The sequence below is a fragment of the Cyrtonyx montezumae genome, unplaced genomic scaffold (assembly GCF_038088225.1).
Source record: "Cyrtonyx montezumae isolate F1298 unplaced genomic scaffold, pur_monq_1.0 scaffold_9, whole genome shotgun sequence".
NCBI lineage: Eukaryota > Metazoa > Chordata > Aves > Galliformes > Odontophoridae > Cyrtonyx > Cyrtonyx montezumae.
In genome coordinates, this window is record NW_027072100.1 from 5,792,925 (window position 1) to 5,814,420 (window position 21,496).

The following is a 21,496-nucleotide window of genomic DNA, read 5'->3' on the forward strand; positions in this document are numbered from 1 at the left end:
TGAGGGGTTGGATGCACGTGGTGTGGATTTGGACACACTGCCTCATGAAGGTTCTGGCTTCTGCAGGAGCATGGAGCAGTACCCCAGCAGCTCATCGTGTGAATACTCCGTTATAACCGTTCCCCTCTGGAGCACGTACCCCATCTGTGCTCTGTACCACGCGTGTCATTTCAGGGCTAGGATTTCATCCCACGTGTTGTGCTCCACTGTTCCCATGGTATTGCTGTCAGGTTTTTTGTTTCTTTTTTGTGGTCAGTTGTGCAAGAAAGCAGTTGATGCAAGGATCTAAATATGTCTCCTGGGGAGCTCTGCCGTTTCTATAGAAATGAAGGAACCCACCCAGCAAATTGACTTTTTTAGACAGCCGTGTTTTTTTCAGGGCTGTGCCACTGAACACACCCTTGTGAGCAGCACTGCCAATCTCTCATTTGTTTCCCCATTCACCCAAACTCGCATCCCCCTGCAACAACTGCACACCTTGCTCTCCCTCCATCCCTTCCCTTTGCTTGAGCCTCTTCCTTTCCTTGCTTGGGACAGCAAGGAGCCATGAGGCTAAAAGGACTGCTGGTGGCTGCCTCTGTCCCTCTGTGGTCACTTCCATCCCCCACGGGACCACCAGCCATGGCGAGGGGCAGCCGTGCAGTCCTCTACCTTGAGGTCACCACTTCTACCCCAAGCTTAGGCGAGGAGAGATGAAAAGTATTTACCATCTGGTGGCTGTCCAAGTGACTTGTGAGAAAAGAATTCCGGGCTGCCATCCAGCTCCTGATGGTCAGGCAGCGGCACCAGAAACCCTCGGCTCCAGCTGGGACTGCTGACCCCCGAGGGCTGCCATCAGGGGCTGGAGGTAAGCACAGAGGACCCCCACAAGGGGGGATCTGTGGAGGCGGCCATCTCACTCACAGCCCCTGCTCCTGCTGAGAGGAGCTGAGGTTGCACTGGGGAGCTGATGAGCTGTGGCGACTGAGAAAGGGCTCCGTTAGCCAAAATCATTGCAAGAATCATAATTCAGACTTGAGGGGCTTATCACTACAGCATCCAGCTGTGTTGTGAAGGGCCAGTGCTTCTTAATAGGTATCCCAAAACCTGGGCAGCAATTCAGAGTGACTTTCTGCTGAAGCCCAGACGAGAGCCATCCATAACTGTCCCCATAAGTTAAACATTCAGATAACCCGAAGAATAAGAATGTCGTGAGATGAAGCCTGGAAGCCTCAGGCAGATGAATCTTCACATTATTATTTGGAAAACAGTGTCAGGAATCATCACATATCGAGTGTTGCGAGCCTCGGAGAGGTTATTTTGGTACGAAGCATCTCCAAACATAGGCTTCTTTTACAATCTCACTGCAAGTTCGTCTCCCAGACAAGATATAAACCCAGACCCTGACCTCATGGTTCCAGACCCTCGGTATTTTCCATGGGGCTAACTCGTGTTTCCTGATCACATTGCTCATTCTTTTTGTCTATCACTGTTTTTCTTGTGATTAAAGGCTGAAATAAGCTTTGTTCTCCAGCCCTTGTCTTGGTGGGGTGTGCTGCAGAGGGTCACAGCTCCCAGCTCCCTCTCTCCAGTGCCGGAGCCATCTCCCAGGCGTGCAGTTCCCATTAACCAGCTCCTCCTGTCCGCATCTCCAGCCAAGTCCATAACAGCATGGACGAAACCTTTAGCGTGTGTGTGGGATCCAGCTGAGAAAAACAAGCCTCCAGGTCTCACCATGGTTATGAAATCAACGATGTTGCCCGGAAAGTATGTACCAGGGAGCAGAGAACTGCTGTGCCGAGTGGGGTGAGTGGAGGAGGTGGGCACCCACTCAAATATGACTCAAAATCAGGGGAAATTATTTCTGATGAACGTAATTACTTCGGCTCCAGCCCTGATCAATACGAGGAGATGAAATGCTCATAAAGCAGCCGAGAATGCGAGCTATGCGCCGTGATTTGTAAAAGATGTTTGGCTCCGGGCTGCTGCTGTCAGGCTGCCCGTGGGGCAGGGACCTGCTGGGGGGGGCTGCAAACCCATGGCCCCCAGCGAGCATCCCCTATGAGGTAGGAGAGGTGGTCTCAATGTTCATTAAGAGCTTGCAGCAGCTGGGCTGGGTGGGATCCATGCTCTGACCACAGCACGAGAGCCGAGGCAGCCCCTGTAGGATGGGGGTTTGGGTGGGATGTCCTTGGTGAGAGGGTCTTTGGAGAGGGGCATGCAGAAAGGGAGCATTTGGCTGCTGGGTCTGCACACATCGTGCAGGGCTGGTGACAGCAGCCAGACCCATGGCTCTGCACGCCCTGCTCCTGGCCAGGGCTTCTGCTCTGTTTCAAGCAACCAGAGCCCCAGAGGAGCATCTCAGGAGGCAGCTCCTGGGAACCAGGCTCCAGGAAGGGAAGCACAGCCCAATACAGTGAAGGCATGCAGCTGCTCTTGCTGAGCCCAGAGAGGGACATCTCCCATGGATATCACTGAGCACAGGGTCGTGTGCTCTGCGATCACCCACCGCCCAGCTGTAGGCTGTGCTTAAGCTGTGTTTGGCTGCTGCACGTGCCATCTGTGCCCCATTTCCAACAGTTTCTCTGTCTCTTCCCTTGGGCACTGAGCTTCCCTATCCAAATGGAGTAATCCCAATCTCCCCATGCTGGGATTTTGCTGGAAACCACATCCAGTGCAGTGTGGCTGGGGTTAGGAGAGCCGCTTCCCCAGCGATGCTGCACGTGGTCCCGCTGCGCTGCGGTCTGCCACGCTGCTGTCACCCAGAACAAAACACAAATGCTAGGAACAAAACACAGATGTTTCACTGACCACAGTCCTCGAGCACAGGGCGAGGAGCCGAGCATGGCCCAAGCCAAGGGGAAGCTCCTCTGAGTAGCAAGTGCCCGTGCCCACCCGGAGCTGGGACCTCATGGTGCCATCTGTGTGCCCCATCACACGGCAGGAAGAGGTGACAGTGATGCTGCACCTTCATTGTTCTCACCCTTGGGGCACCCTTGAGGGGCCGTGGCTCATGGGGTGGCACTTGGACCTGGCCAAGCCCTCGCTGCCCACTCATCCTTGAGAGCCAGGGGCACCTGCTGTGAGCTGCATTCCCTTGCCAGAGCCCTCCCCTCCCAGAGAGCAGCCTGTCTGCATGCTGCTCCTGGCAACATCTGCAAGGAAATAGCTGAAGGTATTGAGAGGGGAGGCAGGAAACGCTCTGCATTTTTTTTCTAAATATAATGACACTGATGCTGTTTGCAGAGGTTAAAAATAGCCACCCAGAGAACCTGCCTTTTTCCTGTTCGCTTTGAGCTCTCACTTTCTGCGTCCTGGGGATCTGTGTGAAAATAAACCCAGCAGAGACAATCTCAGCAGTGTGCAAAGCCAAAGCAGGCGACCACGTTCAGCACCACCGAATACACGGAGCCCAATGGAGCTGACTTGGGCACCCTGAGCTCAAGGAACAGCCAAGGAAGCTGGCTCCTGCCTTGCCCAGGTGCTGAGATGAAAAGCTGTGTGCTCATTTTTCAGCACAGCACAACAAGGTGTGCGTGTCCTGGCGGGAACTCTGCCTGATTTGTGGCAGGAGCTGCTTCAGGTGCCCTGGGACAGAGGCTGTCCTGGCAGAGGATGAGAAGTGGGCGTGTGCAGGGACGGACTGCGGTGAACAAAATGTGGTGTTGTATAGGGCTGCCTGGAATGCACCGCAGCTGGGAGCACGGGATGAATGAGTGCATCAGCCCCGTGTGCATTCCTCTGCCCCCCTCACTCCTTTCCCCGCAGCCTTGGGGCAGATGGGCACTGAGTGGGAGCATCACTGGCACTGTGCTGGCAGAGGCTGACAGTGCCATACAGCAGAAGTTGGCATTGCTGTATGGCTGACACTGATATCACCATATGGCAAAGGCCCACCGGTCTGACCTCACGTTCTTCCCAGAGCCCTGCATCAGCTGGAAACACGGCGTTTAAAATACTTCTGGGCTATTATGAGTCACTGTCTGGGCCACTTCTGTGCCACAGAGCCAGTTCTCCTGCAGGCCCACCCTTAAACCTGACACAATGTGGTTTTTCCAACTGCCCCAAGCATCCTTCCCCCAGCAGATGCCCTCCTGGCTCTCATCGAGTGCTCTGGCCGTACTTTTGGGGTCTGCTCAAGCCCCGAGCCCGCGGGGGAACAGGATCTTGTCCTGCCTGGTGCCGACCTGCACCCTCCCGCGGCGTTAACCGGGGAACTTCTGGAGGATCCCTCAGCCCCAAACTCCGCACTACCGCAGCCCGACCCGGGACCCCGCACCGCGCGGCCTCTGCCCCCCCCTGGCGGCAGCGCCCGGGGACACAGCGCGGGGACGCGGGGGTGGGAGCGGAGACACGCGGGGACGCGGTGCGGTGCCCCGAGCAGCGCTCGCACGCGCAGCCCCTTCTCCCCTCGCCCCAACTCGTTCAGCTTGTCTGTTCTCCTAAGCAAAGCCTTTCTGCTGCCACTGGGGAGAAGCTTCTTCTAGCCGGGCTTGCATCACGCCTGGGGAATGGCTGGAATCGAAGCCAGCTTTGCTAGAGACAGCTGTCTACAAGTCGAAGCCGTTTTCTTCCCAATAATCTGTTTTCAATTTCTTGGGCAGCCCTTCAAGCCAAGAACAGAACAAAACAAGGGCTCCAGGAGATCCTATAGAATATTAATTGGGCCGGGGCCCTGGATTAGGCGGATTAAAGTGTCTCCAGCAGTTTCCAGCTCCACGCAGCAAGGATCGGGTTTGCTCAGACATTCCTTGCTGCGGCAGGGGGCCGTGCCCGGTCTCTGTGGGGCAGCAGCCAGGCAGCCCCCAATGTCTCCCAGCACCATTCCCATCTCGAGCCAGCAGGGGGGCTGGGAGCCAGCACCTGCTCCCCTCCTTCTGATTCTCCCCTTCACCCTTCCGCTTTTCTCTCCATTCCTGCTGTTTCTCCTTCCCTATGCAGTAGCCCCTGGGGTAGAAGAGATGATCCCCCCATCTCCAGCATCCTCTGGAGAAGCTCCTGGCACTGCAGATCACATTGGCTGGGGATGGGACGGGCTCCAAACACCAATCACTGTGGATTCCTAACCCAACTGTCTGCCAGAGCTGACAGCACCAGGGCACTGCATCAAGGTGGTGGAGGGGTCAGTGCAACCCAGGTTTTACTCAGAAGGATGCAATGCTGCAAGCGTCAGAGGACACTATTTACCAGCCCTACCTGTGTGCCCACACATCTGACCCAGGAGCTCTATTTAAGTGCAACCCAGAGGATCAGCCACATCTCAGGCTGCACTGAGGAGTGTAGGGCTCCAGCTTGGCCATGGGGACCTTGAGCTCAACCTTGTCCAGCCTGTTGGAGCCTCCATTCCTGGCATGGAGTCACTCTGCCCCATCACTACGGACCTGCAGGCTGAGCTCCTGGTGCAGAGGGACCGGTCACATCACAGCAGTGATCAGATCACATCACAGATCAGGGCATGGAAACGGCTGCACGGACTGAGATGGAGATATAGGGCAGTGCTGGTCCACAGGAGTGCTGGGAGGGACTGGGAGCCCCTTCAGCTCTGGAAGCCCTGCGCCTAAGGCAGGGGGTGGGTCGGAGCCGTGCTAATTACGCAGCACTAACCCCAGAGTGGTGCGGTTCAGATGCAGCGATGCTCCCAGTTCTGGTGCTGCGGAACCCGCTGTGATGCAGTGCTGAGAGCTCAGTTAGAGCCCGTGCAAAGCCCCCAGAAGGCACTCCCTGAGCACCTGGGGAGGGGTCGGGGGGGGGGGGGAAGGGGGAGAGGGGCAGCGGCAGCCCGCGGGTCGGGGCTCCGAGCTGGGACGGGTCCGTGCGGGCTGCGGTACTGAGCAGCGTCGGAGGAGGGCAATGTTCGGCCGCTGTGCTCATCTCGGTCCCAGGCAGAGCTACTCTGGGAAGGCTGTGCTCGGCAAAAGCGGGGTTTGATTATTTAATTGTTTATTTCTGATTGTTGCAACGGGGACGGAGATACGCGGCGCTGAGTTTGCAGCCCTCCCGAGAGGAGCTGTGCTCGGGTTAATTCTGCCCTTCGGCGGCTCGGGGCAGCGTCTGACCGAGCGCTGCAATCCAATTACCGGGGCCGGGAGGGCAGCTCGGAGCGACACGTGCAGATAAATCCGGGCACGAAGGTCCCCTCTGGCCCGGGGAGGGCTGTGAGGAGGCAGCTCAGCATCCACATGAGGTCTCTGGCCCTGGTGCAAAGAGACCTTTTGTCATCCCAAGGGTGAGAAGGGACTCTGGTCTGCCAGGCGTTCGGTGCCGACTGGGTGGGCCCTGGAGGTGTTTCCAGGGCTGAAGTGCTGCCAGACCCAAACCACTGCTCCTCTCCCCAGCCCAAAGCAGTGGCTCTGTTTCTCTGCCTTTTCTTTGCAGCACTGCCATCCTGGAGTGGCCTTTCTGCTCCAGGTGCCCAGAGCAGGTCACAGGACCTAACGGTGGCCTGATGCTCAGTGCAAGCTGGTTTTACCCATCCCTAATCCCATTAGGGGATGAGCTTGCAGCAACCCACGCAGCTCTGCAGGCAGCTGCAGCCCAGGACATGACTGTGTGCCCTGTGCTGCACTGGGCTCTCTGTCACTCAGCTGAGCATGCATTGGGCGTCCCCTGTGTTGCTCAGAGATGCTCTGCTATGGGAAGCTGCAACTTGACCCTAAGACAACATCATCTGTGCCCCAGAACTCCTATTGGGAAACAAAGAAGGGATTCCAGCACTGGAGCTTGGGATTTCCTGTATCAGCATTGATGGTGCTTTTCTGATAGAACATGAACACTTCCCTCCCTTGGCTGCTTGGAGCGGGCTGCAGTGATGTTTGTTGTTCATGCAGGTGTGAAAATATTCGTGGGTGGTTGTGAAAATCTAAGCCCAGCAGAGGTGTACGTTTCAGTATTCTTCAGAAAGCTGTTGGGGTGGGGGGGGGGGGAAGCAGGTGGCAGCAGCCCCTCTCCCATATGGTTCCCACCTGTGGGGCAGAGGAAGGATCAGGTTTAAATATAGACCCTGTGGGAAATCGGCCCTGGAATATCCACTGAGATCACACTTCCCCCTAGTCTGCCTCCTGGGCTTTTCCTCCAGTGGTTGCCTCTAGGGCTCCTGCCTGTACCCTCAAGCAGATGGGCCCTGTTCCCCTTCCTTTCCTGCTTTGGAAAGGAAGCTGCTCCACTCAAGGAGCTCTTCCTTTGCAATGACTCAAATGTGTGACAGAAAAGGGAGAGCCAGCAAGGAGGATCTAACAGGTCCTTGTCTGCATCCCTAATGTCTCCCAGGTGGGAAACTGCTGGTGAGGACATCAGTAGGAAAACATTTGTTTCCCATCAGCTGCACAGCGTCTGCCTGGCTGAGCAGCAGTAAGGATGGGTGAAGTGGGTCAGGGTGAGGTCAGCCACTCAGCCCACGCCTCATTTGGAGGGCTCTAACGGGGCTGGGTGCTGCTGACAGCAGCACTGCTGGAGGCTCTCCTGGAAAGAGCTGAGTCAGCAGAGACAGGCATTAGTCAGCAGGATGAAACCCACACCTCCGGCAGCACTCCCTGCCTCAGTTGTTGGCCTCCTTGACCTTTGCTAACAGCTTTTCTCCTGCCAGAAAATTCTCCCTCTTCTTCCTTGTAATTTCCCTTAACCTCGACAGAGGCTCCCTCCTCCCCCTGTGGTGTCAGTGTGTGAGGCTGTGCCTCCAGGAGACCATGAGAGAGCACCGTGCATCACTCTCTGTGCTGTAGATGCTTTGGAACAGAAATCAGACCTCCAAGCATGTGATGCTCCAAGCAAACCAGATGTTTCCAGATAGATATTAAAAACAACAATCAGTACTGTGAACATGAAGTTGTCCATGGGAGCTCAGCAGGACGATGCTGCCTCCCCACAACTGCCAGCTTGCACATCCCTGAGCTGTGCTTTGTGCTTTGTGTTGACCGGGCTGTTGCAGCAGTCAGAGCAGTGCTGAGCTCTGTGCCTTCCCCCAGACACCGTCCCTGGTGCAGACACGGCTGGGCTATGAGAGGAGGCTGTTTTCCATCCACCTGTGCAGCCCCGAGCGCTCTCCCTGCTTACACACCCGTGCAGGTAGCAGTGGTGTTTCCCACTGTTGCAGTGATTTTTGAAGCCTGGGGGCACCTGAGCAGGGGAACTGCAGCTGTGCAGAGCGGTGCCTGATTTGGGAGACCCCATCTGCCTGCATCACCGCGGCTGCACTGGGACCAGGGGCCGCCAGCTCGGCCTCCCAACACAAACCATTCCAGGTACATCCCTGCGGTGCCGTGCCTCGAGTGCCACGTGCATCAGCCACCTCGGGGAGGGGAAGGAAGGAGGCAAAGCACAAAGCCGGGAGCGCCCGGCTGCCCAATCCCCCCTCCCTCCCGGCGGGGCGGGGCCGGGGCGGAGCGGTGCGGCGGCAGCAGCGGTGCGGCGGCAGCAGCGGTGCGAGCGGCAGCGGGAGCAGCAGCAGCGGAATGGAGCGGGGAGCGAGCGTCTTCGGGGGGCCCAAGGTGAGGCGGTGCGGCTGCGAGCGGGGCTGTGCTGCTGGGAGCCGCGTGTGCCACGCGTGTGTGTGCCACGCGTGTGTGTGTGCCACGCGTTGCGCTGGGAGCCGTGCCGTTCCCAGTGCCCCGCACAGCGCAGCCCGCAGCTGCCCCGCTGTCCCCCGGTGAGGGTACGGCCCCGGAGCTGGGTGGCTGTACTGCTTGTATTTTCTTCTTTTCTGTCTTAAATCTATTGTGTTTATGTTTTGCTTTGTCTTCCTTGAGGTAGCGTCTCAGTGCCTGGGATCAAAGGCTGCTCTGCTGTTTGGTTCTTCCCGTTTGCTGTGTAAACGCGTGGCAGATGGGGTCATTAAGTAACATGCCTGCTGGAGGTGAGAGGGAAGAAGACGAGACGAGACGGGTGTGCTCAGCAGCAACCACCTCCTGGGTGCTTTCTGGGCAGGACGCTTGCTCGTGGGTTGTCAGGGGTGCTGACAGCTGGTAGTGCTTAAAGCCTGGTTAAGGCTGCTTCAGTTTTAGGAGATGTTGGTGTTTCATGAGCTCCACTACAGCTTTCGGTTGGCCCCAGCGGTTTCACGTTTTTGGCTGAAAGAAGCGAGTTGATTTCTTCTTTCAGTTGTGCTTCCCCCTGCTAGCTCTGTGCAGGCAGTGAGATGCAGAGCTGAGGGAGCAGGGAGGCCCTGTGCCGTGTGTGTGTGGGGTCAGCTCTGTTGTGTGGCTGTCAGTGGGATTTCATGAGTCAGGCAGTCCCTTTCAGCCCCGCCAACCTGCTCACATGAGGTCTAAAGGCAGTCAATGGGCCCTGCTCACCTCTATTCACACAGCAGGACCCTCTGCCATTGGGAACTGTCACTTTTGTGCTTTAGGGACGTTTCTGGCACCCGGAGCAGCTTTGAGCTGGGCCATGTGCTTTTCAGGGCTGTGCTGACTGCTGGCCGCCCTGGGGCTGAGCTTTGCCCCCTGCTTGCTGTGGGCCATAAAGAGCAGTGGAGGCTTGCATGTAGTGGGAAGCTGGTCATCTAGGTCTCAGTCCACTGCATTTCTTATTTAGAGACTCAAACTCACATCCTAAAGGGCTGGCAGATCTGTCTGCCAACAGCACTCACAGGGTGTGAGGACAAAGCCACGTCCCTGCTGCCTTGCATCCCTGGGAGCAGCCTCACCTGGTGCTTCTCCCCGGAGCTGTGTGGCCGTGCAGAGATGTGCATGGCTCAGCTCGTGGCACTGTGCTGTTCTGGAGCCAGCACTGGGGGAGCGCAGCCTGCTCTTTTTGCTCAGGTTGGCATTCACCTCATCTCTTGTGGTGGTCTCAGCGTTTCTCTGCCTCATGCCTTGGCCATTTGTGGCTGTGGTTATGCAGTTGTTGAAATCCATAAAGCAGGCTTCAGATTAACACCTTTGGATGTGTTGATAAAGAATGCTGGGCAGTCACTGCTGAGGTTTTAAAACGTTGCAACTTGGATAATCTATGAACATCTGCTAGAAATGGTCAAAGTAAAGGCGAGGGTTGAGGTCCTTCTACCACAGCCTTAGGGCAGTGCAGCTCCAGCACTGACCAGCTGCTGCTGGCCATTGGTGGATCAATAACAGTCATAATAAGAAAAGAATGGCACCTCATATGTGAACTCCCTCAAGTGCACTCGTGGGGTTGGTGCCTTTATGCCACATAACACCGCGTGGAGCAGCCAGCAGGTCTGTCACAGCCTGCTGGGCACTGCTGTGTGTCTGCAGCACTGCATCTCGTGAGCCTCTTCCTGCTCCATTCGCTACAGTGAAAATCATCAGACTTGGAACGGGTTTGTTTGCTTTTTGCATTGGAGTTTATTTTTGAAACTGACCAAGTTTCAAAGAAAATACTGCAGTATTTTCAAAGGGAGAGGCCAAACCAGAACCCTTAATGATTCTCTTTGTTTTGCTTAAAGCTAAACCATCTTGCTGCTCTCTGCCTAGTACAGTATGTACTGTTGTTGATCTAAATCTTCTTAGTTTTTGCATAGAAATGGCAAACTGAGAGCACCCACTGACTGGGACATCTCATGTCTTTGGAGCTCATCTGGGCTTTGTGTCACTTTGTAGCCAAACTTGGGCAGTTATTTAATTGCTGTAGTGCTGGGCTGAGCATAATCAGGTCCCTCCAAACAAAGCTGAGATCTGTAGTGAGATGGGATCCACACACGTGTGCCTCTCTGTTGGGGCTGCTGCTCGCTTGGGCAGCATCTCCTGCAACCCCGTGCAGACTCTTTCATCTTTATCTGGATACTTTCCTTGACTTAAAGCAAGGTCACGTTACCCACTTCTATTTGGGAAAGCCTTAGGCTTTGTTTGCCCAAAACAAACACATAAGAAAGGAGCTGCAGTGGAGCTCCACAGCCTCCTACAGACCTGGAAACTGCAGGGTTGGCAAAGGAGCAGGGATGTGTGTCGGAGAAGAAGCCTCATGCTGGTGCTGCAGAGGAGCACTGCTGCTGTCTGAGCTGCCTGCAGCAGCAGCAGGAGGTGGACTGCACGCACAGTGAGTTTGCTTTCACAAGAATGAAAGTGTGGAGCTGGGAGGGCAATGAGCACCTGAGGGGTGTGTGGGGTGGGCTCAGCTTGCTGGGTTTTCCTGTCAGGGCAAGCTGCAGTTCCACCAGGTGGGCACAGGGCTATTGAAAACCACAAGGAATGGAGTTTGCACGATGTTGAAAATGCAGTCAGAGCTCAGGAGTGGAAAACGTGTCAGCTGTCCGCATCTGGCAGTGCAGATTGTGTCCATCATGTGTTCCTTTATCTGCTGCTTCCTAGGGTTAGTCCTTGCAAGCAGCATTGCGAAACTCAGGGCAGGGGAAAAATCAGGTTGTGCCCTTTGTGAGTCACCATAGGGTTCAGGTCGTTTCTGTAGGGTAGAAGTGGTCACGGCCATATCTTTTTACAGCCTGCTTTGCTGGTGGGGTTGTGACCCCCAGCTGGCTGCACCCCCACTGGTTAAGCAGATGTTTCCCAGATGTTTGTGGCTCACACCTGGCTGGCATAAGTGAGACACTCTCTCTCTCTGTATCTTGTAAATAGGTGTCTTGCTTCATCCACGTTGGAAAGATCTGGAGTGAGTGTAGCTAGCCTGTAGGCTTTCCTTCCCAAGAGCTGCTTTGTGCTTCAGATTCTTTGGTACACAAATATTTATTATATGGCCTTTCTGTTGCTTAAAAGCAAACAGTTCTGGAAATACCGTGGTCTAGCTGAACCATTTTACAGCTAACATTTTCCTTCCCAGTTCAACTTCCAAATTTCAGTTGTCATGTTCCTCCAAAGCTCCAGCTGCCTAATTGGAAAAGCTTGCTTTCCCTTCTCTGTGACTCTTCTTCCAAAACAGGATTTTGCAGGGACCTGAGTTACCGTCCCATTTCTTGTGAGTCTGAATGAGTCATCTTATTTTGAAGCGAGCTTGCTGGCACTATGGGACAGCTCTTCTGTGTTCAGCACCTTGAGCCTTGGGACTCCATGTGTAGCTTTACAAAGTCTACGTGCTTTGATAATGCCAAATAATTAAGATCATATCTGGAGCAGATTCCTGGAAGCGGAGTCCAAGTTCTTGGGTTATGACTCTTTTATCAAGTTGATTGATGCTTGTTTGAGGGTTGTTTTTTCAACATTCCCAAGCCACGCAAACTAAGTACAGATAGGGCAGCTCCTGAAAAAACACATTACATTACTGAAAAACAACTTTCTGAAGAGCTGTTGCTTAATCTGAAGTTGATGAATGCTGAATTGACTTGATCTGAACATGCAGCTGGAATAAGAAAATACTTGGACAACACTTTGGCTATCAGAACTGAACTTCTTGATGATGATGTTCTTCAAATGGTTTTGCATTTGGGTTTTGTGACTTGGTCCCTGTATTAGCAGCATTCATAGCTGTGCTAGCACTGCATGTCTATCTGTAAGGCATTGCTGCAGCTCCAGGAGTATGTCCCTGATGTCTGTTTGTGTTACTGCAGGTAGAACTGCACCTCCACCTGGATGGAGCCATTCGGCCAGAAACGATCTTACACTTCGGCAAGTGAGTATCTGGTGGAGGAAGGCTCCAGGTGATGGTTTGGCTTTGGGAAGCTGGTCAATTTTGAGTAGCTGGGGTAAGGACTTGGCTCTGCAGCTGTGGGCAGAAGGAGCTGAATTGTTCCTCCAGCTGTGAGCATGAACAAACTCGAGCAGATAATCGCTAATCAAGGATGTAGGCAAGACAAAAGATTTCAGGAAGCAGCTCTTAAGTGCAGCTCTGTTAATCTGGGGAGGAAATCAGTTTTCAGAAACTTTGCTTCAACATCGAAGCCAGGGGGCCGGCGCCAGCAGCCTCACGCTGTGCAATGTCTCCAGGTGCCATCGCTGGAGTGGGGCAGCTTTGCTCAGGGCTGTGCAGGGAGTGCTCCCAAGGCAGGCAGGGGAGAGCTGAGCCAGGGCTGACAGCAGTGTGGAAAGGGCACTGCGGGGAGGAAAGCCGATGCCTTGGCAGCAGTAGTCCCTGCTGAGTGCCAGCAACTTAATCTGTGCCATTTGCATCTGAAGGCTGAGCATGGGGCTGCTTTCCTGCCTGCCCGAGAGGGGAAGCAGCAGCGTGTGCCCGGCCCTGCAGTGGTGCTGATGGGGCTGCTTTCCTGCGGGGCGGCTGCTGGCAGCGGGTGGCTAGAGCTGTCACCGCTGCCTTGTCTGGGTTAGCAGAGAAACATCCATCAGTCAGTTGTAATTCATCCCGACAGGGATGGGAAGGAAAGAGGATTAAATACAAATGTCTGGTTATTATTCCTGACTTAGGCTAGCATTTGTGGGTAGGTGATGGTGCACGTATGGGGAAGCCTGCCTGGAGGCGTGCGGTGTCCCCGGCTCAAAGCGAGCTGGCACCTGGGGACCTGTCCCCATGTGGTGGTGGAGGAGGATGGGCACAGCACCTCTTCTGCTTAGGGGAGCTGCAGGGTGAGAGCTGCTGGGGCCACCCCGTGCTCTTGCATGGGGTGCCCCCAAGTGTGCTGCCATGTGGAGCTGGATCTGGGCTCACTCACAGCAGAGCCTGCATGTTTGGTGTTGTCCCAAGCCTGACAGCCTCCCTCATTGCTCAGGCCTTGGAGCCTCTGTGAGAAATGACTTTTTTTTCTAAGGAATTTTGGCAATTCTGCTTCTAGAGCTGGAAGGTGCCAATAAATAATCCCAAGGCCCTTCAATTGGGCCTGTGTTGTGCCCTGGCTCTGCTTCCACGAGGTTGCTGTGGACTCGTAGCTCCATGTGCCTGTGTTTTCTCCTGCCTTGGGTTGCCATGCTCCCTTCAGAGGTCTAGGGCCACATCTGCTCTGGAAGGACAGTGTGTGCTGTATCTCTTCTGGGAAGAAACAGCAGCGGTCTCTGCCAGCTCAAGACACACTTGCTGTACAGAATAGGCTGATTGAAAATGTGATAACCCTCCCCATCGTTAAAACGTGGCTTCATTTACAGGAAAAGAGGGGTTCCTCTCCCCGGCAGCACTGTTGATGACCTCATGAAGCACGTCAGCTACAAAACACCTCTGTCGCTTAAACTATTTCTAGAGAAATTTAATCACTACATGCCCGCCATTGCGTAAGTAACTGCTGTTTGCTCACCCCCTCCTTGGTGACATCCCTCTGGGTCCCCTCCTGGTGGCAGGGCTGACGGATCCCATTGCTATCCCTGCAGGGGGGACCGTGAGGCGGTGCGGAGGATCGCATATGAGCTGGTGGAGACGAAGGCAAAGGAAGGCATCGTCTACATGGAGGTGCGGTACAGCCCTCACCTGCTGGCCAACTGCCGTGTGGAGCCCATCCCCTGGGGACAGGCTGAGTGAGTGACTGCATCCCATCCCATCCCATGCCACGGGGCTGGATCCCAGACAGGAGTGTTTGGCCGCAGACAGCTTACCTTGCCTGCCCGTCCTCCTTTCTCCTTAGGCAAAGTGTTGCAACTCAGTGAGATGTGAAGGCTAATGATTTTTTTTTTCCCCCATAACCTGCTGCAGCAAGTTAATTAGTAAGATTTAATGGCAGCTTTTAATGTAATTGTGTTTTTAATTGTAAATGCTCCCACTTAGCTCCCAGCGCCAAGGAGCCAGCACCCACGCAGGTTGGGCAGCACATCTGTCACCTCAGTCCTCCTGCTCCTCCAGTGCAACCAGCTCTGGCACTCCTCCTGGCCCTGACCACAGTGTTTTTCCCCTTCTCATGCCTCAGCGTGCTGTCATGTTTGAGTGTGCCTTTCTGCAGGCACTTAGTTCTGCATGTGTGAAGCAGCTGTACTGGAGCCTTTGGCTGAGGCCGTCCTCCACACGAGGGGAAGCAGGGCTCGTGCAGAGGCTGCCTGCCTGCAAAGTGGAATTGGAGCTGGAGAGGCAGCAGTCAGTGTTGCAGGGGGCTGGTGATCTACTTCTGGCCCCTTGTCTCAATGTCACCCCTGCTCTAATGAGTGTCTGATGAAACCAGAGCTTGGTGGCCCCTTGCAGAATATGTTGCAGTGGCTTTTGCTGGGATAGGTGCTGACTGAAGTCTAGCTTTACCCTTGTACAAATCACTAGCCAACATACAGCCTGGCTTGGTAGGAGGGACCCCGCAGGCCTGTTGTACAGGGGTATTAGGGCATCTACTGCTGCAAAAGTGACCCAGCAGGATTGGCAATCCAGTTCCTTGTCACTCTGCATGGTTTTGTGTCTGACATCATCATTTATGAGGACGTGGCGTGGGTGTAAATGTGCTCATTTGCTTGGGGGATCTGGTTTGTGGCCCCGGGGATGTTGCCAAGAGTGGGACCTGGGAATCCTGGTCTTTGTGGAGTCTGTGCTCACTGTGAGTGAGCAGCTCCTGCCCACCCGCAGCCTCTCACCATCTCTTCTTCCCCACAGGGGAGACCTCACTCCGGATGAAGTTGTTAACCTTGTAAATCAGGGACTGCAGGATGGAGAAAGGGATTTCCGCATCAAAGCCAGGTCTATTCTATGCTGCATGCGCCATATGCCAAGTAATGTATTGCAGCTCACCTGCTGCTCTGCTCCCCTTCCCTGATGCGTGGCGCGGGGGACATCCCCTGGGTTCAGGTCCCTGCAGAAATGCAGGGAGAGCACTGGTCCCATGGCCCTGGGTGTGATATGGGACTATATGGTGCTGAGAATGAGCTGTTTTCCCTCTGTCAGGGCCCTCTGCTCTTAGCAAAGGGTTTGCTGGCTGTGAAAATGGAGTCTGTATGTGCAGCAGATCTGGAGAGCTAGCTGAGGGCTCCTAGGGGAGCTGTGATTCCTGTACCCCGCTCCCTGCCAAAGGGCCACAGCTTTCCTAGGGCCAACACAGCCAAAGCCAATGGCAGGGGACCTGCAGGCTGCTAACTTGCTGCTGGTTTTAAAGGGAAACACGCATAGAACAGACTTAAGCTAACAAATACAGAAGTTTGTTCTCAAAATTAGCAGTTCTAACCTTATTCTGTTGGGCTGCTGAGTTCCATGAACATCTTCGCCTCGAGAGAAGTGCAGCCAGAGTGAGTTGCGTGGCCATAGCTGTCTGACACTGAAACTTTGCTGCCTTCAGATCCTCACAACAGTTTTCAGCAGGTTTAATAGGATGAACATTTTTGCTAACAAATACATGGGTAATTTGTGCCTAAAAGTATGAAAATTTACATTCCTGGAAAGGGGAAGATCTGAGGGTGGCTCTGTCTGCTCAACGGACCCAAAGCAAAGATTTGAAACCTTGACTGTTGTGCTTCTGATTCCTATGGAGAAAGGCTGCTGAAACAGGAAGCTGTAAGCCTGTGTCCAGTGTGTCTGCAGCTGCAATACTGCAGGGTGTGGGCAGCACGTGCATCACGTGCTTGCACAGCAGCAAGAATTCCTCTTGCAAACAACTGAGTCTGTGTTTTAGTGAATGCACTACCTGAAAAGGTGGTGTCAGGGCACAAAGTCTCCCCTTTGAAGCCACCTTGGAACTTAGGAATTGTTGGGAGAGGCAGAAGTGTCAACCAGAGATAGTTCATATTGAAGTTGTTAGTAGAATAATGACACTAACCTGATGAGTTTGAAAGTAGAGATAAAAGGTGATGAATTTGCACCAATTTGTGCAGCCTGGTCTAGGGAACCTGCTTTGATGGGGGGTGTTAGACTAGATGATCTCTAGAGGTCCCTTCCAACCCCTACAGTTCTGTGATTCTGTCAGTTTTCTTACACATTCATATGACTCCAGGACTGTAAGTGCACAGCAGGTGAATGTTAATAATTAATGGTGGAGTTTATCTCTGTTTCTTGGCCTCCTTGTTAAGGGTAGGTGCAGTATCAGCTAATAGATGCATTTCCTTTTCAAGAGATTGTACCATGTCCTGGTCAGAGATAACTCTCGAGTCGTTGCTGGCCAGTTGTTGCTCTCTTTCTCACTGATAACCAAAAGCATAAAACTGCCAAAGGTTGGTTTGCCAGAAGGCTTTGCAGCTTCTTTCTATCATCTTGTCCCAGGAAGCTGGTGATGCTGTGCAGTGGGCCAGGGTGGCTGCTGTGCAGAGGTGCAGTCCAACCTGAACTATCCCGTGACACCACATGTCCCATGGTTAGGAAATGCTCAAGGTGTGATTCATACGATGGCTTTCTCCTGAATCCTGGTACTGTCTGTTCCAGGTTGGTCTCTAGAGGTGGTGGAGCTGTGCAAGAAGTATCGGAACAACTCCGTGGTAGCCATAGACCTGGCAGGGGATGAGTTGCTGAAGACTTCTTCTGATCATAAGGAGGCTTACGAGGTCTGTTGAATAAACTTCTTAAAAACAACGATAAGAAAATACTGACAGGGTTATTCCTGGCTAGGGGATGTGCAGCACGTTATGCAGACCACAAACAGCTGGGAGAGCTTAAAAATTAATTGCAGCTGTTAAAAATATGTTGTTAAATGGCGTCACTATTCCTATGTTTATATCTCAGTGGTTCAAGGCAGATGTGGGGCTGGAGCTCAGTGAAACAGCCGGGCTGCCATCACTGCCTGCCCTGCCCTGGGCTGGGGGTGACCCAGCTTTCCGAACTGTGCTGCTGGTGGTATTACCATTGATGCAGAGTTGTCCTTTGTGGGCTGGGGGCTTACAGAGGGTCAGACCCAAGCGTTCCTTCCCTTGTCTCGCAGGAAGCGGAGCGATGCGGCATCCATCGCACTGTCCACGCTGGGGAGGCCGGGCCGGCTGCCATGGTCAAGGAGGTATGAGGGGTGTGGGGTGGAAGCCCCATAGGAGGCCCCATAGGAAGCCCAAGTGGTTTCCACGTTGGCGTTTCCGTGCTCGCAGGCTGCAGCTCTCTCCCTGCTCCCCAGGCCGTGTACCTCCTGAAGGCTGAGCGCATCGGCCATGGCTACCATGTGCTGGAGGACCCCGAGCTGTACAGGGAGCTGCTGAGAACCAAGATGCACTTTGAGGTGAGGCCTCTCCTGCAGAGCAGGAGGTGGGAGTGCCCAGCCCTGGGCCTCCGCCTGCTTTGCCTGCCTGCAGCTATCTGCCTGCACAGTTGTGATTCAGGTCTGTGTGGCTGATCCTGTTTTTTTGCGTTTGCTTTAACTCCCATGACCAGGTCTGCCCCTGGTCCAGTTATCTGACTGGGGCATGTCTTCCGGACCTCAGGAAACACCCAGCAGTACAGTAAGGCTTACAAATAACGCGTAATCTTATCGTCCCCACCCCAAATCCTGACTGCTCTGAGCTGCTTTACTGCAGCGAGGCTCTCACCCACTGTTCTGAACCTGTTCCCTTACAGGTTTAAGAAGGATCAAGCTAACTATTCTATCAACACCGATGACCCTCTCATCTTCAATTCCAACATTGACAAGGATTACAGCATAGTGAAAGAATACATGGACTTCACTGAGGAGGATTTCAAGAGAGTGGTGAGTTGGTTTCAGCTGAGGCTCTGCAGGAGTCCTGGTGAACTCCAGAGACATCAGCTTTTTTTTTTTTACCTTTCTAAACCTAGAGTTTTCAATGGAAATAAAATCCTGCAGGGGGCTGAGCAGGGCGTTGTGCAGAGTGGATGCTGGAGGCATCACATGGGTAATGCCTTGGGTTGTGTTTGGTGGAAATAGTCCCTTCCTTCCTACTGCTCAGACCTTTTTCTTTTTTACATCAGTTTGGAATTGTAGGGAGGTTATTTGGAAGGCTGCCCCAAAAATTAGTAAGATTCAGCGTCTACAAAAGTGCTTGCAGTTTTTGCACTTGTACGCTAAAGTGAAAACAGAATGAGTACTGGTATGGTGTGCATAGTCACTTGTGTGTCTTATAACTGAAAAACTGGCTTTCTCATTGATTTTTCCAATTACTTACCTGTGGTAGAAAGACAGGTGTTGGGAGTCTGCACATCAAGGGGAGCTTTCCTGGCTCGCATTCAGTTATGCCCGTGACTCCCACCTTGTTGGCTGCAAAGATATTTGCTTGAAAGCAGGAAGTCCAGGTTTCACTGAAGGGCAGCTCAGCGCGGGCATCCCTGGATGCCAGCTGCCCTTTCCTGCCCTTGCAGAAACCAGACAAAAGAAACATCCCTGCATGAGGCCAGCCAGCAGGTGACATTGTGCAGCTGGGCTGTCACACAGCGTGCATCAAGCTGCCACCACCAGCTGGGCTGGCACAAAGAGAAGCCAGAGTGTAGGATACCTTCTTTAGATCTTTTCCTACAAACTCCAGAGTATTTAAGGACCCCCTCCTTGTGCCTGCTGCATTCTTCTTGGGATTGCTGCTAATGGGAGGGGCAGAGCAGCTGCCCTGGGAAATGAGTCTGTGGAAATGCATCTTGGAGCAGAAACTTCACCTTCCCTTCGCTTGATGATGGTCAGAGGTGTTTGGATATGTACAGCCACGTCTCCAGTGTGTCTTAACATCTTCCTTCTGTTCCCTCTCTACCTTCCCAGAACATTAATGCAGCTCAGTCCAGCTTCTTACCTGAGAAAGAAAAGCAGGAGCTTCTTAACACGCTGTATGAAGCCTATGGGATGGTGCCTGCCACCTCGTGATGTGTGTCCTGTGAGCCAGCGTGGAGCAGTGGCCCCTTTCTCGTGTGTTCTTGGCTCTGCTCTGCTGGGGAGCAGCAGGAGGAGGTCAGTGTCCATTATTGGCACCCAATGTTAACTCTTACAGCGCAATCAGGCTCCTATCATACACCCCCTCTTATCACTCCCTGAACTGCCTCCCAAATGGACTTCCAGCTTCCTCTTGGTGTTGAGCAAGCAGATTCAAACTCCTCCCTTCATCTGCTGCTTCTGCCCAGTAAATGAGAGCAGGAGGAGGTCCCCTGTGTTACCTCTCACACACCACTGCTCTGCCTTAGCCCTTTTCTGCAGTACAGGAATAACCACTCCTGCCTGTCGCAGAGGAAACAAGCAGACAGAGAATTTCTTCCCATCCATGCAGATAGGGAGGTTTGGCTACAACAAGGTTTACCTGTGGTTAGTCTTGTGCTAACAAGAATAGGACAAGAACAAGCTGGGAACTGATGCACAAGTCCGAAGGGTTGGTTGGTTTGTTTGAAAATAAGTAAATAAATAAAAAGCCTTTCTGGCATCCTCCTTCAGCCAAGGGGTTCTGTGTCCCAGGCCTTATGGTGGCACTGCCTCAGAAGCTCACACCTTGTGCTCCAGCTGTGCTCATACATGCATAGGAAGTTGGAACATTTTTACCATTTTGGGCCCAAATCTGCCTTCTGGGACTTCTCCCAGTTCTGTACTCACCCTGGGAAATTCCTGTGAACGACATTTTGCTCCTCCTGTATCTTTGTTTAGAAAAATTGTGCTTGATGCCTGCTTTAACCATTCTGCGCTCTTCCTGACTTGACGTAATCCTTAGGTGCTGTTAAAACCCAATGAGTAAACAAATAAGCTAGGGCCCAGTATCACATGCTGACTCGGATGCTATCTGGATTGCTTCTCTCACTTAACCACAGCACTGGCTAGAAGTCAGTTCTTCATTTTGGTGGAGAACTTACGAAGAAATATTCACCAAAACTCCTAAGCCATTTTGTTGCATTACAGTATTCTTTGCTAATATGCATCCAGAGAAGAGACTGTAATTTTCCTACAGTCAGAGAGCAGCTTGATGCACCTGAGGAGGGAGTGTGGCATGCTTTACGTGGCTCCAAAGATACTACACCAAAAAGTTGCCTTTGGCAGAGGGCTGTGGTGGTCATGTGTAGCATCTGCCTTGCTCTCTGCCAGCAGTACCTGAGTGCTGGGGACATTTCCATTCTTTCTAGACTTTCATATTTGTCTTCTCAGTAAAGCATTCATCTCTGAAATATGTGGTGCATATCTACACACAGATTGGAGAGAGTGAATTTCTTACTTTTATAAAAAAAATGATTAATCATTACATTTAAGGATGTTGCTATTAGAACCAAGCTTCTTTTTTTGTGTAATTTTTCTCAAAAAGAATGTTGCTGAAAAATTGTTTGTTTGGATTCTGGACAGTTGATTGTTAATCCTGTTTAATAAATTAACAGATTTATATGAAAACAAATCCTCTTGCCTTTCTGCTCAAGGGAGTCGGTAGGAGGCCTCCATGCCCTTCAGTGTGAGCTGTCATACCCGTGCTTGGGTTAGTGGGTTGGTGTGGTGGTGCTTTGGCAGCCTGACTTTATCAGCTTGGCAGGCAGGTGTTTTCTGATAGACTTGCCCATTCTTTAGTATGTTTTGAGTATTGGGAGGTCCTGCATGCTGAATTTCCAGCTGAAATCAAAGGCCCAGAGCAGCTGTGTGCTCAGCAGCTTTGCAAGTCAGGATTCGTGAAGCTGGACTCATGCTGTGTCTGTGGTCCCCGTGCAGACAGATGAGTTGCAGGGGAACCTGATGCCTGAGCTCTGAGGCACGGAGGGTGGGTTGATGGGTCACTAGTGACCTTGCTAAATATAACAGCGACAGCTACCTTCTGACCAGGGAGACCCAAGATTAGCTCATGCTTGATTGCTGGGAGTCATGTGTGGTGTGCAGTCCCTCTGCACTGCCTTTCCACTGGCCTCGTGTGCGTATCTGAATCAAAAATACTGCTTGGTGAAAGCAAGGAGAGCTAGAAATGCAGCT

General features: G+C 53.0%; 2 protein-coding genes across 2 annotated transcripts in view; one reads left to right on the forward strand and one right to left on the reverse strand.

The window, feature by feature from the left end:
* STK4 (serine/threonine kinase 4) overlaps positions 1 to 21,496 on the reverse strand; it is a 186,875-nt gene that overhangs the window by 152,976 nt on the left and 12,403 nt on the right. The window lies entirely within an intron of this gene.
* Positions 8,390 to 20,922, forward strand: ADA (adenosine deaminase). Its single transcript, XM_065754017.1, has 11 exons — positions 8,390 to 8,462; positions 12,431 to 12,492; positions 13,914 to 14,036; positions 14,133 to 14,276; positions 15,328 to 15,443; positions 17,080 to 17,198; positions 17,573 to 17,644; positions 17,756 to 17,857; positions 18,010 to 18,077; positions 18,193 to 18,322; positions 19,337 to 20,922. The coding sequence occupies exons 1-11, from the start codon at positions 8,427 to 8,429 to the stop codon at positions 19,436 to 19,438; spliced, it is 1,074 nt and encodes a 357-aa protein (XP_065610089.1). The 5' UTR covers positions 8,390 to 8,426; the 3' UTR covers positions 19,439 to 20,922.